The 18,529-nt window shown below is 41.2% G+C and overlaps 1 protein-coding gene across 3 annotated transcripts in view; it reads left to right on the top strand.

Moving 5' to 3' along the window:
• Positions 1 to 17,428, top strand: part of tcf20 (transcription factor 20) — an 81,394-nt gene extending 63,966 nt beyond the window's left edge. For 2 of the 3 annotated variants that reach the window (XM_069909774.1, XM_069909776.1), the window contains 4 exons: positions 12,073 to 12,166; positions 14,183 to 14,232; positions 15,896 to 15,982; positions 16,831 to 17,428. In XM_069909774.1, coding sequence (XP_069765875.1) covers positions 12,073 to 12,166; positions 14,183 to 14,232; positions 15,896 to 15,943 — 192 coding nt within the window. In that variant the 3' untranslated portion in view covers positions 15,944 to 15,982; positions 16,831 to 17,428. Of the gene's footprint in view, positions 1 to 12,072; positions 12,167 to 14,182; positions 14,233 to 15,895; positions 15,983 to 16,827 lie in introns of all 3 variants that reach the window. The other variant, XM_069909775.1, reaches the window with a different exon arrangement.
• Positions 17,429 to 18,529: the final 1,101 nt, after the last annotated feature.

The following is an 18,529-nucleotide window of genomic DNA, read 5'->3' as shown; positions in this document are numbered from 1 at the left end:
ATGGTGGTTTTATTTTAAAAATTCTGCAATTGTGGAGTCTGCACTCAAGATGGCAGCGCCTATGATTGGCAGCAGCCACAAGGGGTTGCAGACTCCGGCGAAGCAGAGGACTGGTGCAGAGCACCAGAGAAGGGGGAGAACACCCCGTGTTTGGGAAGGGGAAGCAGAGGAGATGACCCTGGGGTCGGTGACCAGTGAGCAGCCATGCAGCTGAAGAACACACATGCAATGACTTGAGACAAGGCTGTGCTTGAGGGATTCATACCGCGTGGCAGACTGCTGGAGGTGGGTTTGAGAATGGCTGAAGCAGGATGCGAGAAGGTGCTGAAGGTTTCCGGAGATTCAGAGCTGGACCTCGTGCTGCCCAGTCAATATCATAAGCCAGCCCAAGCAGGAAACCTTCAGCACCTTCTTTGATCCTGCTGCGGTGAATCCACGGACACTCGATTCAGGGAGGACTCTCTTTTGCTTCTCTTTCTCTGACTGTAAGAGGTGCTTCAGGCAATTTCTGCCGATGGCAAGTCTGTCTGCCTTAAGGCAGACCCAAACAAATTCCATGTAACACTGTATTGCACTGTTTTCTTACATAACAGTAAAAGAATCTTGGGTTTGTGTGGGCTACAGTCAACCTTTTGAAGCATTTCACGATGATGTTACAGCCACCAAGGATAATCATTGAGGCACATTGTCCAGCTTTTCTTTGTACTGGGGTAATAATGGATTTCTTTGAGCAGGTGGGAATGTCAGCTTACACTGGGGATTCAGTAGGGTGAGGGTTGGTTTAAAGCAAAGGATGCAATGGATGAGCAAAGGATTAATTAAAGTGAGTGGAAAAAATTTTGATGTAGAAAGTCTTACTAGGAAAGGGACGATACCTGACTTGAGAGAATGAGCGTGAGTAAATAGTGGAAGTGTCTGCGGAGATCCCCTTTGAGGCTGGTCACCATAGTTCAGTAAGTTTCAAGGTCATCATGGAGAAAGATAAGGTTGGTATGAGAATTAAGTTCAAAAGCTGGGAGAAGGCATATTTCAACAGTTTAGAGTAGGACCTGCTAGAAGTAGTTTTAATTTAATTTAGAGACACAGCACAAAAACAGGCCCACGAGCCCGCACTGCCCCATTATATCCAAATGACCAATCAGCATACTAATCCCGTGCGTCTTTGAAACTTGCGAGGAAACCAGAACTCCCAAGGACATCCACACCATCACATGGAGAACATACAAACTTCTTGCACGTACCTCAAACTTGAACTCGGGTTGCTGGTACTGTGATACAGTTGAGCTAACTGCAACGCTAACTGCAGCCCTAGTAGATTGGGAGTAGCTGCTCGAGGGAAAACCAATATCAGATAAGTGGAGGGTGATTAAAGGTGAGATGTTAAAAGCTCAGTCAACATACCTCTATGAAAATAAGAAGCAAAGATGGTAATATTAGGAAACCTTGGTTAACAGAGGAAATGGAAGACTTTAAAAATTTTAGACATACAGCACAGTTACTGGTCTTTCCGGCCCACCAACCCATCCTGCCCAAATTCCCCAATTAACCTACAAACTCCATACATTATGAAGGGTGGGAGGAAAACAGAGCACCCAGAGGAAACCCACACAGACATGGGGAGAATGTACAGCTCCTTGCAGACAGCGCGGGATTCGAATCCTGGTCACTGGTGCTGCAGCAGCATTGCGGTTGACCTGTGCCAGGTGTTGTCTTTTGGTTTTGAGTGAGTCTGAGATTTATGGGGAATGTAGGAGAGAAACACAAGAAATTGATGCTCCTGTGCCAACTTTCGGATGGTAGTAGGTCAAAAACATCATGTGCTGGATGGAAAGGGCCCTCAATAGTTCTTTGAACCCCATGGAAGTTGTTATTAGGGTAAAGGGAGACCCCCCCCCCCCCAGTGATATTCTCAACTGTTTTGATTGGTGGGGGTGTGGGGGGTGGTGGAATCAAATCCCTTCAGAAATCTGTGTGAATCTGAGTCTATGAGATCATAATTAATGCTGACGTAATTTATCGGGGTCATTGTTAGAAGAAGGTGTGTAAAATCATTGCACCCTGAACACAAAAAATCATTGCACCCTGAACACAGCATCTTGTAGCTACTCCTGTCAGGATTATTAGAGCCAGCACCACCAGGCTGAGGAACGGCTTCTCCCCACGGGCAGTGAGGATGCTGAATGACCAAAGGAACTGCTCGCACTGACCCTCCGAGATGTTACTATTTATTAAACAATATTTATTGATTTTTGTGTATTTATATTTGCCGTATTGTTTGTACGTGTGTTGGGTCTGGTTGTGTTTTTGCATGTTTTGCTCCGAGGACTGAGAGCAGGGTTTCATCAGGTTGTACTTGTGCAGTCAGATGATGCTTGAACTTGTAAACAGTAGTGGGCTAAGTATGCAGCCCTGAGGTATGCTAAGGCTCACTGTGCTGGGTCTTGAGGTTCTGCTACCAACCTGCTCTGACAGTGGGCTTTTAGTCAAGAATCCAGTTGCAACCAGGGGTGTTGAGTCCCAATGAGGACAGTTTTTCCACTAGTGTCTGAGGGATGATCATGTTGAACGCTGAGCTGAAGTCAGTGAACAACAGCCTGGCATGCGAGGCATTGTTCTCCAGGTGGGTCAGGACAGAATGGAGGGCCAAGGCCATAGCATCATCTCTGGACGGGTTTGGACAGTAGGCAAACTGGAACTAGTCCAAAGATATTCAATTGATGTTTAGATATATGGCAAGCAATGCACCCTGAGATGAAAGATTAATCACAAATGCCCTGTTCCTTTCTGACCTATAGTAGTTGTCATTAGTGCTGACAGCACTAAGAATCTGTGCATATTTGGCATCATTGCTAACTCTCCTGCTCTCTTTCCACCAACCCCCACTTGTTCACAGGCTTTCTGTTGGCCTTTGACCTTCAGATGCCTGCAGAGCTGATGCCTTTTCCTTGAATGGTGGTATTCGTAATCCCAGCACACCTTGCACCTGTGGATAATTTGCTCCTGGCTATTGAGGAGCCAAGAGTTTCTTCACAGGTACCGACCTCAGTGCATTACAGGGGAGTCCAGATGCTGTGGACACTGCGGATCTCATTGCTGGTGCATTAAGTTATCTGAGAGCTGCTTGCTCCGAATGGCATCTTTTCTAGTCTCCTCCATCAGCCCGTGTTTTGGTACAGGGCAGTGTCATGGCTCAGAGAGAGCAAATATCATTGAGATGAAAAGCAGGCACCCTGCATAGATTATTATTCAAATGGCAAGCAATTGCAGCCATGCAGAAGGACTTGAGCAAAAGGTTGGTTTACAGGTGTAGCAGGCTATCAAGAAGGTAAATGGAATGTTGGCCTTTGTTACTAGAGGGATGGAATTTAGGAGCACGGAGGTTATGCTGCAACTGTACACGTCCGCATCTGGGCAACAACATGTAGTTCTGGTCTCCTTCCTTGAGGATGGATGTATGGGCTTTGGAGGCGATACAGAGGAAGTTTATTAGATTGATTTCAGAGGTTTTTTTAAAAAACAATTTATTCGTTCAAAAAACAAATAATATATTACATATACAACAATTAACCATAAACATTATTTTTTATATATATTAAAAAAAAAGAAAAGAACTGCACCCCCCCCCCCCCCTTCAGCCAACGGATTGATTTCAGAGGTGAGGGGATTAGCCTATGAGGAGAGATTGAATCGACTGGGACTGACTCGCTGGAGATTAGAAAAATGAGAGGGGATCTTAGAAATGTATAAAACTGAAAGGTATAGATAAGAGAGATAGGTAAGTTGTCCCTATTGGTGGGGAGACTAGAACGAGGAGACATAGCGTCAAGATTTGGGGTAGGAGGAGTCACGTGATGGAGTAGTGGCCGGTCGGTGAACTCCAGCCCTCTCCAGAAAAGTCGGAAAACACAAAGGCACGAAAATAAAAATTAAAGTAAAGTGAGTATAAAGGTGGAAAGAAGATGGCGACGAAAAAAGAAAAATCGAAACCAACGGTAAGAAGAGAAGACAACGGAAGAAGAAGGAGAAGGCCTTACCTGTTCGAAGAGGCCCGCGGTGGAGAGAGAAACCCGCTCCCTCAGGTCGGTAGAAAGTGGACTACAAAAATGGCTCGCTGAGCCGAGTAAAAGTGCGCAACCGCGCATGCGCGACTCCTCGTGCAAAAAAACACACCGACGGGAGGGGTGACCAGCTGGGGAGTCGATCTCCACAGCCGGCAATGACAGCTACAGAACAGCTGCAGCAAGAGAAGAATATAGAAGACAACAAAAACAAGAAAGAAGAGAAGAAAAGGACAACAAAGAAACAGCAGATGGCCAACCCAGAGGAAGAAGAAGAGGAAGAGTACAGTGAGATAGAAGAAGTAGGGAAAGGCAAGGTAAAGGATATACTTTTTCTTATTAAAGAATACATGGAGTCATTTAAAGAATGGCAAGCGCAAGAATTTAATGATTTAAGAAGAAGAATAAACAATACAGAAGAGAAAATGAATAAAATAGATATGACCTTATCAGAAATGGGAAAAAGAATGGACAAGATGGAAGAACAAGAAGCAGCAGTAGAAATGGAGGTGGAGGACTTAAAAAAGAAATTAGAGGAATCTAATAGAAAAGTTAAAGAGACACAAGAACTGTTAGCTCAGAAAATAGATATAATCGAAAATTATAACAGAAGAAATAACATAAAGATAGTGGGCCTTAAGGAAGATAAAGAAGGCAAGAATATGAGAGAATTTATAAAAGATTGGATCCCCAGGATCTTAGGATGTCCAGAACTACAGCAAGAAATGGAAATAGAAAGGGCACATAGAGCAGTGGCCTTTAAACCACAACCACAACAAAAGCCAAGATCTATTTTAGTAAAATTCCTAAGATATATTACAAGAGAAAAGGTACTGGAGAAAACAATGGAAAAAGAGAGGGCAACAAGCCACTGGAGTACAAAGGGCAAAAAATCTTCATTTATCCAGATATAAGTTTTGAATTCCTGAAGAAGAGAAAGGAGTTCAATACAGCAAAGGCGATTTTATGGAAGAAAGGGTATAAATTTATACTAAAGCATCCAGCGGTATTGAAAATATTTATTCCAGGACAGCAAAACAGACTATTCTCGGATCCAGAGGAAGCACGAAAATTTGCAGAACAATTACAAAATAGACTGAGAGATGAAGACGTGTAATAAGAGTAAAAATGACCACGATTTATATGTATGTGGGTAAAGAGGTATATGTGTGTATATGTATAATGTGCATACATGAATATCCGTATTTAGAGGAAAATATAGATAGTATAAACAAGAATTAATAAGGGAAGGAAATGGAATAGAGGGAATAAGGAGGGAATTAAAAGAGTGACCTTTGTTACATATGAAAAGTGAAATCTTTTCCGGGGGGGGCTGGGTGGGGAGGAGTTACGGTCACTGCAAAATCAGCTGACGCTTGCGAGTGAATTCGCAAATCCAAATGGAGAGGGGAGATGTGGTTGTCCGACAAGGGATAAAGGACAACTCAGGAGGGGAAGGGGAGTTTGGGGCTAAAGAAGTTTTAAATAGGAGAATAAGTAAAATGTTTGATGTTTTAGGAATGTTGTCTTATAAAGGGTTCAAAACAAGAAAACAGAAATGGATAAGAAGGAAAGGTAATGATGGAGAAACGGAAAGGGAAGATAAACAAAGTATAAAATGGCTACATTGAACTATATGACTTTAAATATTAATGGAATACATAACCAAATTAAAAGGAAGAAACTGCTAAATTTACTGAAAAAAGAAAAAATTGATATAACATTTGTGCAAGAAACACATTTAACTGAATTGGAGCACAAGAAATTAAAGAGAGATTGGGTAGGACACGTAACAGCAGCATCGTATAATTCAAAAGCAAGAGGAGTAGCTATATTAATTAGTAAAAATGTGCCTTTTAAAATAGAAGAGGAAATAATAGATCCAGCAGGGAGATATGTAATGATAAAATGTCAGATATATTCGGAGTTTTGGAATCTACTCAATGTATATTCACCTAACGAAGAAGATCAAAAGTTTATGCAAGATATCTTTTTGAAGATAGCAGATACGCAAGGGAACATATTAATAGGAGGGGATTTCAACCTGAATTTGGATTCAAATATGGACAAAACTGGGAAAAAAATTAACAGAAAGAACAAAGTAACCAAATTTATAATTAAATCGATGGAAGAAATGCAACTTTTGGATATATGGAGGAAACAACACCCAAAGGAAAAGGAATATTCATATTACTCGGCTAGACATAAAACATACTCAAGATTAGACCTATTTTTGTTATCAGCTCGTATGCAAGATAGAGTAAGAAAAACAGAATATAAAGCTAGAATACTATCAGACTATTCACCCTTAATATTGACAGTAAAGTTAGAGGACATCCCTCCAAGAATGTATAGATGGAGATTAAACCCCATGTTACTTAAAAGGCAGGATTTTAGAGAATTTATTGAAAAACAAATTAAAATGTATTTTGAAATAAATACGAAATCAGTGAAAGATAAGTTTATACTATGGGATGCAATGAAAGCATTCATTAGAGGGCAAATAATAAGTTATGTAACCAAGATGAAGAAGGACTATAATCAGGAAACAGAGCAGTTGGAAAGGGAAATAGTAAATATAGAAAAAGAATTAGCAATGAAGAAAGATACAACTAAAAGAAGAGAATTGGCGGATAAAAAAATAAAATATGAAACACTACAAACATATAAGGTGGAGAAGAACATAATGAAGACAAAACAGAAATATTATGAACTAGGTGAAAAAACGCACAAAATCCTAGCATGGCAGCTTAAGACAGAACAAGCTAAGAAAATGGTATTGGCATCAAGGAAAAAAGACAAACAAATTACATATAATCCAAAAGAAATTAAGGAAAACTTTAGAGAATTCTATGAACAATTATACCGAACTGAAAACGAAGGGAAAGAAGGGAAAATAGATGAATTTCTAACTAAAATTGAACTACCAAAACTACAAATAGAGGAACAAAATAAATTAACAGAGCCATTTGGAATAGTAGAAATACAAGAGATAATAAAAAAATTACCAAATAATAAGACACCAGGAGAGGATGGATTCCCACTAGAATTCTATAAAACATTTAAAGACTTATTAATTCTGCCCCTCCTGGAAGTAATCAACCAGATTGATAAAACACAAAGCTTACCAGATTCATGTAAAACAGCAATAATTACAGTAATACTAAAGCAAGGGAAAGATCCACTCACACCAGCGTCATATAGACCAATATCTTTACTTAACACAGATTATAAGATAATAGCTAAACTATTAGCAAACAGATTAGCAGAGTATGAACCGAAAATGGTAAATCTAGACCAAACTGGATTTATCAAAAAAAGACGCACAACAGACAATATTTGTAAATTTATTAACTTAATTCATGCAGTAGAAGGGAATAAAGCACCAACAGTAGCAGTTGCTTTAGACGCAGAGAAGGCCTTTGACAGAGTAGAATGGAATTATTTGTTCAAAGTATTGCAAAAATTCAGTTTACCGGAAAAGTATATTAATTGGATTAAAACATTATATAAGGGACCATTAGCGAAATTGACAGTAAATGGACATGTATCAAAGCAATTTAACTTAAGCAGGTCAACACGGCAGGGATGCCCACTATCACCTTTATTGTTTGCGTTAGCTATAGAACCACTAGCAGAATTGATAAGAACAGAAAATAATATAAAAGGGATAAAAATAAAAGACAAGGAATATAAAATCAGTTTATTTGCGGATGATGTTATAGTATACTTAACAGAACCAGAACTATCAATAAAAGAATTATATAAGAAATTGAAGGAATATGGAGAAGTGTCGGGTTACAAGATCAACGTAAACAAAAGTGAAGCAATGCCTATGAATAATGCGGATTTCTCAAAATTTAAGAATGAATCACCATTTAGATGGCAAATGCAAGCAATAAGATACCTAGGTGTACAAATAAACAAAAATCTCGGCCAACTATATAAACTCAATTATTATCCACTAATGAAAAAATTACAGGACGATTTAGAGCATTGGAAAGATTTACCACTAACACTAATAGGAAGGATAAACTGTATTAAAATGAACATTTTTCCAAGGATATTATACCTATTTCAGGCATTGCCAATACAACTGACAGAGAAATTCTTCAAGGAGTTAAAGAAAATAATAAGGAAATTTTTATGGAAAGGGGGGAAACCGAGGTTAGCACTAGATAAATTAACAGAATGGTATAAACAAGGAGGCTTACAACTGCCAAACTTTAAAAATTATTATAGAGCCGCACAATTAAGATACCTATCAGATTTTTATCAAACAAGGGAAAAGCCAGATTGGACTAGATTAGAATTAGATAAAATAGGGGAAAAGATACCTGAACACATATTATATAAATGGGATGAAAAATTGGTACAACATAGAAGTTCTTCAGTATTACATCATCTACTCAATATTTGGAAGAAGATTCATGTAGAAAGAAATAAAACAAATTATCAATTACCAAAACTAATATTGACGCAAAACAAGTTACTCCCTTTTACAATAGATAACCTTTCCTTTAGAGAATGGGAGAAAAAAGGGATTAAAAGAATAGAAAATTGTTTTTCAGGAAATAGATTCTTATCCTTTGAACAAATGAAAGATAAATACAATATAACTCAAGATACAGCGCTGGCATATTACCAATTGAGATCCTACTTGAAGGATAAATTAGGAAGCGGTTTGAGTTTGCCAGAAGGAAGTAACTTTGAATATGTGATTACAGTTATAATGATAATCAAAAGATTTATAACAAATATGTATATTAAACTGCAAGAAAAGGAAAATGAGGAAACAAATGGTAAAACTAAACAAAAATGGGAACAAGATTTAAATATAAAGTTAAAAAAGGAAACATGGGAGAAGTTATGCTCTGGAACGATGAGAAATACAATAAATACGAGGTTACGTATGATACAATATAACTGGATACACAGGCTATACATTACACCTCAAAAGTTAAATAAATGGGACCCAACAGTATCTGATAGATGTTTTCGATGTAAAAAAGAAATGGGAACAACAATTCATGCAATCTGGACATGTGAGAAAGTAGAAAAATTTTGGGAAGATCTAAATCAGATATTAAATAAAATAACAGAAAACAATATACCAAAGAATCCAGAGATCTTTCTCCTAAGTAACATAAAAAACAAAGAATTTGGAATTGATTTGGAGGATGCACAAAAAAGATTTGTTAAGATAGCTCTAGCCGTAGCAAAAAAATGTATTATGTCAACCTGGAAATCGGAAGATAATTTGAAAATACAACAATGGTATATAGAAATGAATAAATGTAGTCCATTAGAAAAAATAACATATAGTTTAAGAAATAATATTGAAATGTTCGAACAAATATGGGAGCCTTACATTAAACACAATAGTGAAAACCTACCGGGGACAATCACTACCTAAGTTAACGGAAGGAAAAGGAAATGAAAAGAATGGACTCAGTGGAATTTCTGGTGTATTTTTATTGAATGACAACATTGTCTGGCTGGTTTAATGTATCCTAGATTTTATACCTTAAATGGACGGGAGGGGGGAAGTAGGGAGGGTAGGATGGGAGGAGTGAGGGGGGGAGAAAATGGCACTGTATATGTGTGAAAAGGAAAAATTGTGTACCATGGTTAATGTGATTTATGGTGTGAAAAATAAAAAATTAAAAAAAAAAAAAAAGATTTGGGGTAGTAGATTTAGGATGGAGATGAAGAGGAACTGTTTATCCCAGAGGCTGGTGAATTATGGAATTCGCTTCCCATTGAAGCAGCGGAGGCGACCTCAGTAAATATCTTTAAGACATGGTTCGATTGATTTTTACATAGTAAGGGATTTAAGAGATACGGGGTAAAGCAGGAAGGTGGAGATGAGAAGATCATCAGATCAGCCATGATCTCATTGAATGGCAGAGCAGGATTGATAGGACGGCTGACCGACTCCTGCTCCTATTTTTTATGTTCTTATGTTGCCTCTGCTAGTAGCATCAAATTTTCCACTCTTTCAAAATCTTGGAAAAGTGTTTGGAGACCGCTAACAAAAAGTTGACCCAGCAGTATGTGTTGTCGAATCATTTGTCCTGTTCCAGTGTAACTTTCTGACTATTGCTGTGATCTACACCCAATGTAGAAATCTTTCATTCGAGTAAATTTGCCTGAAACTAGTCAGGCTGTTGCTAAACAGGATGGCAATCAGAAAGTAGTAAGAGAAAATTGGATTTAGAACATATTAATTCAACTGATCTCCACTGAGATTAATGTTAATGCCATTGCATTGTTCTGTTACAGTAGTTTCCACTTGGAGTTTGCCCTCCAAGCCACAAACCATCCTGTCTTGGAAATGACCTTGTTTTAAATAACATGGCTTCCCCTCCACCACCATCGACTCGGCCCTCACCCACATTCCATTACATGCACTTCTGCCCTGGCCCCCTCCGCTCTCACGCTAACCAAGTCTCCACATTCAATATATTCTCCAAATTTCCACCATCGACTATGTGATTCCACCACCAGACACACCTTCCTTCTTCTCCTCCTCCACTCTTTGCCTTCTGCGGAGACCACTCCCTCTGTGATTCCCTCATCCACTCCTCCCTTCCCACCAATCGCCCACCTGCACTTCCGCCCACTCCTCCTCCCTTGGCACCATTCAGGACCCCAGTCTTTCCAATTGAAGCAACATTTCACTTGTGAATCTACAGGGGCCATCTGCTGTATGCTGCTCCCGTGGTGATCTCCTCTACAAAACGGAGAGATTGGACGCAGACTAGGAGATTGCTTCTTTGAGTACCTTGGCTTTGTCCACTGCAATAGTGTGGATCTTCCAGTGGTAACATTTCAGTTCCTTGCCCCATTCCCTTGCTGATATGTCTCCATGAACTGCCAGACTGAGACCACCCCAGATTGAGACCACTCACAAATTGGAGGAACAATTCCTCAAATTCCAACCAGATGGTATTTACATTGACTTATTTGGTTTCTGTTAACTCCACCACCCTCAACCTTCCCTATATATCCTTTCCTCTAGTTCTGTCTCTCTCTGTCTCCTTTCATACACCCTTCCCCCGATCATTTCTCACCTTTCCTCTCTCCTGTCCCTCATATCCAAGTAACACATTTGCTTGTTGGTCTGTATTCCTCCCTACTCATTCTTTCATTCACCCCAGCTTTTTTAATATAGACCCCTGCCTGTATTTTGCTCATACCCTGAAGAAGGCCTCAGACCCAAAACGTCAGTAATAATCTTTACCTCCTATGGACGCTGTGAGATGGGCTGAGTTCCTCCAGCATTTCTATGTTTTTACTACAATCACAGAGTCTGCAGACTTTTGTGTTTCACTGATTTGGAAATGTATTACTGTTCTCTATCGCTGGTTGAAATCCCTCCCTGACAGCATTGTGATACACCCAAGTCTTGAGAACTGCTATGGAGCTCTGCGCCTCCTTCTCAAAGGCATTTATATGGTGGCTTCTAATTATTCCTTGAAAAATAAAAAAAATTGTACCACTGTTTTCACATTCTAATGTTGTACCTTTTTCTCAGTGAAGGCTTGTTGTTGTGTATGATTCTTGTCCCTTTAGCAACTCCTATCAGCTGCATCCTCCTGAGCCTCCCATTTACCCACCCTCCACCTATATGCACCCCTCTCTGAATTCTCCAATCTTCTTAACTCCTTCGCTGCCCTATTTCTCTCCAGCTGCCCACTGCAGACAATAAAGCAGAAAGCTTGTACCTAGGGGCTTGTCACAGAGGACACCAGTTCCCCCCCCTTGTATTATGTGAAAGTGACCTTCACTAATCTGAGGTGGGATCAAAGCAGAAGTGGTGCCACCACAATTTACCAAGTTCTGCAATATAAACATGGATGGCATCTGGTGCCCAGTGATGGAGGTGTGGGAGAAGGGAAGGTTTCTGAAGGGCTACTGCTGTCCCACCGATTGCTGGAGTGCTGCAGTCAGTTTTACTTTGCCACTCCCATGCTTCTCCCTCACTTCTGTACCCTCTTATCTTTCCCAGAAATGCTCACACTGCCAGGAGCCTGGCGCTACCCTGGGCTGCTACTGCAAGGGATGCCCACTCAACTATCACTACATCTGTGCTCTGGAAGCAGGTAATGGTGGCGAGGACCGGGGAGGGTGATGGTCGCAAGTCAAGGGTGGAGAAGTTGGCCTGTCTGCCAGGAAGGGCAAGCTCATGGTGGGCAGCCAGAGCACTGTGGATTATAAAACTGACCTGAACCAAAGCCAGCACAAGGCCCGTGCAGGCCTTGTTATGTTGTATGGCTCACCTTTGTACCTCTACACATGACCATCAGTTCCAGTCACTTTGCCTGTACACAGATCCTAAAAACGAGCAAAATTTTGCTCATTGTACCTACACTGGCTTGGACCTGCTGTGCTGAGAACCACTTCTGTAACTTTGCATGGTCCTCTTCCTCCTGTATCACACAGCCAGTGTGACAAAGTAATTCAGACATTAAGTGATCGTTTGTGAAATCAATGAGGGGAGGTTCTGTCATGAATCTGAACATATGGAGTTGAATATAAAGGTCAAGAAATGGTTAAAAACACCCAGGCTTACAAATAGGAAGTATGTCCAATTATAAAAGAACTATTTAAAAGTAGAGCATTAAAATAATATTTAATGCAGATACAAGTGCTTGGACAACAGTGTTGAAAATAGACGATACATTGAAGAATAATTGGAAGCAGTCTGTGATCAGGAAAATCCACTCAAACACAAGATTAACTAGTGCATAATGAGTAAAGAACTAAGGCAAAGAGAAAAATTTACGAACAAGGGAGACAAGAGCGTAAAGAAAAACTGTGAGGATACAAAGCTTGCTACAGTTCAAAAAAATCAGACTGTAATTCGCAAGTAATGACTTTAGAAAGGCGGTAATATTAAATTGGAACAGGTAATGGCCATGGAAATTAGCACCATGGACGTGATGTGGCAACAGTTCCAGAAGGATATTTGGACATTCTGTTTAGGAACTGGAGAAATAATTGATCAAACCTAATTGGACTCACCCAGATCTGCCACATTTGTGGAACAAAGAAGTTGGGAGGAGATGAAATTTTCCACCCATATTTTAGAAATATTAGGGCAGCAATGCTTGAGGAATGATGGACAACTAAGACAATTGCCATAATTAAAATGGATATTGAACAAACTCACACTGAAAACCAGTTTATGATGGGTGACAAGGACAGTAATCAAGGATGTAATTAGAATGTTAGCAATCAGCGTGGATGTAAACTAAATTCATGAAAGCCACAGAAAGGGACAGGTAAGGCTCAACTGCAGGGCAGATCATTAACAGTAGCAACAGAGGGTCCTTTTTCAAAAAAGACTCATGAAAGACTAAGGTAAACAAGAAAATCTGCAGTTGCTGGTGTCTGGTGCAGTACACAAAGGGGCTGCAAAAACTCAGCAGGTCACAAAGCAGGCCACAGGAAGTGAAAGGTAATTCGACATCTCAAAGGGCTCAGGCCCGAATCCTCAATCGGCTTCTATCTCCTGTGGATGCTGCATGACCTGCTGAGTTTCTCCAGCACTTTCATGTTATTTCTGGAGAAAGATTTGAAAGGCAGAAAAGCGATGTTAAGCATGTAAAGCAACTTAGCTGTCTTCCCATTTAAAAACTTGTCAGAGGATAGTGAAGGTGGTCACAGAAAGGTCCACATGGCACCAGAGCCAACAATACAAGACCTTTCTGGAGAAAAGAATAAACTGACAATGGTCTTAAAATTATGAGGTTAGAGGAAGGGTTTTTCACAGCCGAACAGCTGACAGAAAGATTCATAAGTCCAGGAGAGAATTTGGAAATAACCTCTTCACTTAGATTGGTGAGGGGTTGGAAGTTACTCCCACAGGAGTGGTCCAGGTGATTAATAATCTATTGAAAGGAAAAATGTGGCAATAGTAGAAGGCTGTTGTCTTGTAGAAAACATAAATGCTGCAATTAAACAATTAGCCAGCAAAGACCGTTGATGCTCCCAGATTCATATACTTGGAACTCCTTCAGCTCCCCGTCCTCCTGACCGTACCCTCCTCTTCCTTACCCTTGTCCAGGGAATCAGGATTTACTGGCAGCAACTCATCACAATATTTTCTTTTTCAGATTGCTTTCTGAATGAAGAAAATTTCTCCATGAAATGTCCCAAGCACAAGGTAAGAGGACCAAAGGAGACCCTTCAGTGTCATTTCTGCATTCATTGGGAGATGAAGTGTTGTGTTCATTCCCTTCTGCCAGCTCACCCATCCTCTCCTGCCAGGGCAGGTGTTGTATGTGCCACTGTATAGGACAATCCCTGAAACTTCAAATTTTCACTTTAAAATCAGATTGTCCCACACAAATGGTCTAAATTCTTACCTTGACGAAGTCATAACACCGCCGCCATCTTCCTGCCGGGTCTGACACAATCTCCTGCATGCCTCATTAGTTATTTGCAAAGACAGTAGTCCTCCGCAGGGACTATCCGCCCAGACCAACTGCTGTCAGCTCTATATGGGCTTTAAATGGCCAGGAACCAAGAGTGGTTTATTTTAAAATATTCAAATAAAATTTAAACCTTTAAATGGTCATTTGTTATTAAAATACTGTGATTCGTGGTAAATGCCAGATTTTTTTTGGGGGGGGGTGAGTGGGTGGTGGCTGTTGTCATCTTATTCACAAGGTATTGCTCAAAACCAACATTTTAGGTGGAAATTCCAGGGTCGTCCTATACAGAGTCATCCTATACAACGGCATATATGATACATCGTGGCTTACTGCAGACCAGTGTTTTGGTGCTGCCCCATCTCCCTACCCTGTGTGAACATTTCACCCATACCCACCCGTCAATGGACTTCCCAGTTTTCCCACTGATTTTAAGAATTGAATTTGAATTTGTTTAGACTAGTGTTTCTCAACCTTTTTCCACTCACGTACCACCTTAAGTAATCCCTTACTAACCACAGAGCACCTATGGCATCCTATTGCATAGATGCTCTTGGTTAATAAGGGATTACCTAAGGTGATGTGTGAGTGGAAAGAAAAAGGTTGAGAACTACTGGTTTAGACAACCTTCTCTGGAGTTTCAACTGCTTCAGGGAATGAGGTCTTCAAACCCAAAGAGTTTCTTTTCTAATGTGCTTGCATTGTTTTTATTTTATTTAGTGCAATAATGCAGAGACAGCCCCCTCCAGTCCACAAGCCCATGGCTCCCAAGTACACCCACATAACCAGTTAACCTACTACTCCCCCTTTGTCTTTGGAATGTGAGAGGAAACCAGAGCAGACACAGGGAGAATGTACAGAATTCCTACAGACCATGTGCGTTTCGAACCCCATTCCTGATGGTCAGATCTGTAACAGCATTGCGCTAACCGCGCCGCCCTATTTTTCTAAGAATTTTCCACAGTTCAGGCTTTCAGTGGTAATTCTGTATTGCCCAAGGCATTTCCTTGCCATGTTAGATTTTGTTCCATCTGGCTCTCCCTTGAAACTTCAGCCTTTCAAAACTTCAAATTAAAACCTCCATCAAATCTCACTGCTGCCTGTCTACCCAACATAGAATCTTCAGTGTATTCATTCCTTTCTCCCTGTAGCCATTCTAGTAAGCTTACATTGTGCGTTCTGCAGTCTTTGTGGCCTTGACGTGTGATGCTAAAACTTGGCCCCAGTACTCCAGCTCCAACCACACTGCTGCTTTATTTTCCTCTAGCTTTTGTACTCCTGTCTCTAATTCTGATCACTCCAGCTTTTTATTAACTGCTTTGTTGGCCTGTCAGCTTCAACTGTGCATTAGAAAGAAAAGAATGAGTTAAATTGCAGGGCTTTCTCTCTCTCCAGCACAGGGCTACAAAAGGTAGCAGTACAGAGCAGTCGGAGCGAGGCTGAAGCCAGGCCTCCACTTCTCCACGGACACAGCACAAGCACGTGAGTTTGGGGCACAGAATCAGGACGTGCAGTTCGCCTGGTACAGCGAGAGGGGTCAAGGTACGGGGGTGGGGGGGGTGGGTGGCGGCAGGGATGCCAAGTGAGAATTGGGAGTATGAGTGGGTGAAGGTGGGGTTGAGTCCAGTCAAGTGCAGGGTGTTGCATTTTAGAAGATCATATCTATGGAATGTATTCAATTAATGGTAGGGCTCTTAATAGCATTGATGTGGAGAGGGATCATAGGCTCCCTGTCCATAACTCATTGAAAGTGACCATGGGTGGTAAAGAAGATTTGTGGTACACATGGCTTAATTGGGTGGGGCAATGAGTATAAAAGTAAGGAGCTCATGTTGCAGATATTTGAAATTTTGGTTAAGCCACATTTGGAATAAATACTGTGTGCAATTCTGCTCGCCCCAATACAGGAAGGATGAGGAGGCTTTGGAAAGGGTAAAGAAGAGTTGCCTGGTTTAGAGGATGTGTTATGGGGAGAAATTGGACAAACCTGGGTTTTCTCTGGAGTGTTAGAGGCTGAGGGGAAACTTGTTAGAGGTTTATAAAATCATGAGGAGCCATTTAGAGGGTAGACAGTCAAGGTAAAAGTGTCACACATATGTTTAAGGGAGGGAGATGTGTGGGGCAAATACTGTGGACAGAGTGATGGGTGCCTGGAATGGGCTGCCAGGAGTAATAGTGGATGTAGATACAATAGTGGTTTCAGAGGCTTCCAGTTAGTCATGTAAATGTGAAGGGGTTGGAGGGATGAATGGGATCGGTGGGGTGGGAGCAGTGATGCAGGGTTGAGAGGTCAGAGCAGAGTCCTTGACTTTCTGACTTCTTCCCAGCAGGTCCTCCAGTTGGGAGACGGTGAATCTGACATAACGCAATCGGACAGGGTGACTCCACGGGTGTGTGTGTCAGCCCCGGGGAAACACCCACTGTTTACTGCAACCACAAAGAATGGCTGTTTAAAGGACTTGGGAGCCAAACTCACCCTGGACCTGTGCACTTGCAGCCCTGCTACCCAGAAACCGCAGGGCCGTGAACACAACAACCAGAGGCCACCCCGACTGGAAAGGGTGGGGATGGAGGAGATTCCACGGGAAACTGCCCCCTTCCCCAGCTTTGCAGGGACCCAGAGCCGGGCCCTACACTACGGGCTGTCCTTGACTCAATCTCCTGATATCAATGGCTTTGGACTGAAAGGATGGATTGCCTAGATTATATATTTTATTTTTTATTTTAAATATATCGGTGACTCTTGGTTTTAAAATACATCTTCTTCCTGTTTCTCTGTCCCTTCCTCTTCCATTGACTGACCATGGCAGGACAGTATAGTGGTGAGAGCTCACCCATGTATGTTCAGTGTTATTTTGGGTGTTTTATTCAATATATATATATATTATATTATATTATATATAGTTATTAAATTGTTTACAACAGTAATGGAGCTTACTGAATGTAATTGGTTGCTGTGGATAGGGTACCTGATCCTGATTCCGTATCTTAGGCATGAGTTTCCAGTGCGACAGAGCAAACCCGTGTGCCCAGTTCCAAACTCCAGATCACTTTTATAAAACAATCGGCAATGGGTCAAGAAGAAGACGACTGCCTTAAACAATGATTTGTAGGCCCAGCATTTTATGTCTTGGTAAGTGCAAATAGCCAGAATTAATTGATGACCTCGCGATACGGGATCCATTGAGGAGGTGTGAGTACAACATGGCAAGATTTTGCATTCAGTCTGAGAATGATGTGCATAGCTGGGATCTTAAAGCTAATGATGTCGATAAGAATGGAGTGCAAGTTATAGTAGATCAACTACTGTATATATGTGGAATAATTGATACCATGTAATAGTCGACTCCCCCATTTCTGGCCTCAAAATCTGGTATTTTCCATACATCACATGTAAAAGTTGATCCCCGCCCACCAAGGCTCCTGATGCCTCAACCGCCATCTCTCATCTAGGCCAGACTACCCACCCACCAAAGCTCCCACCGCCTCAACCGTGGACTCTCGCCTAGGCCCTGGCCACCTGCCCACCGGAGCTCCCAATGCCTCAACGGTAGATCTTTGCCCAGGCCCCAGCCGTCTGCCTGCCAGAGCATCTTCTATTTTTACTTCCAGTTGACTGACATCTGTAGTTTTTTTTGAACGTAACATTGACCAACATAAGGGGATAAGAAGATGCTTGAAAATCGTGTGGTTAGCTGGACTTGACGTAGATTTACGAAGGGGTAATTATGTTTTTGTAAATGTCTTCTTTCAAGCTGTGACCAGTGGAGTGTGCAAATGGCAGTCAGTTGAAGTGGTTATCTGGATTTCCAAAAATCAATCAAGAAAATGCCACACAAACTGTCCACAAGATAAGGTTGCTGGGTGTAAAAGGGTCATAGAAGACAAAGTGACAAAACCATAGGGCACTTGTAGGTTGGGTGGCTATAACTTTGGATATCATGATGTTCGTGAGAATGGTCCTTGAATGAAAGGGTTATCATTTGAGCAGCATTTTGATGGCTCTGGGACTGTTCTCACGAGACTTTA

Source organism: Narcine bancroftii, chromosome 13 (genome assembly GCF_036971445.1).
Source record: "Narcine bancroftii isolate sNarBan1 chromosome 13, sNarBan1.hap1, whole genome shotgun sequence".
Taxonomy (NCBI): domain Eukaryota; kingdom Metazoa; phylum Chordata; class Chondrichthyes; order Torpediniformes; family Narcinidae; genus Narcine; species Narcine bancroftii.
Note: the sequence above shows the minus strand (reverse complement) of the source record. Positions and strands in the feature narration are given on the sequence as shown.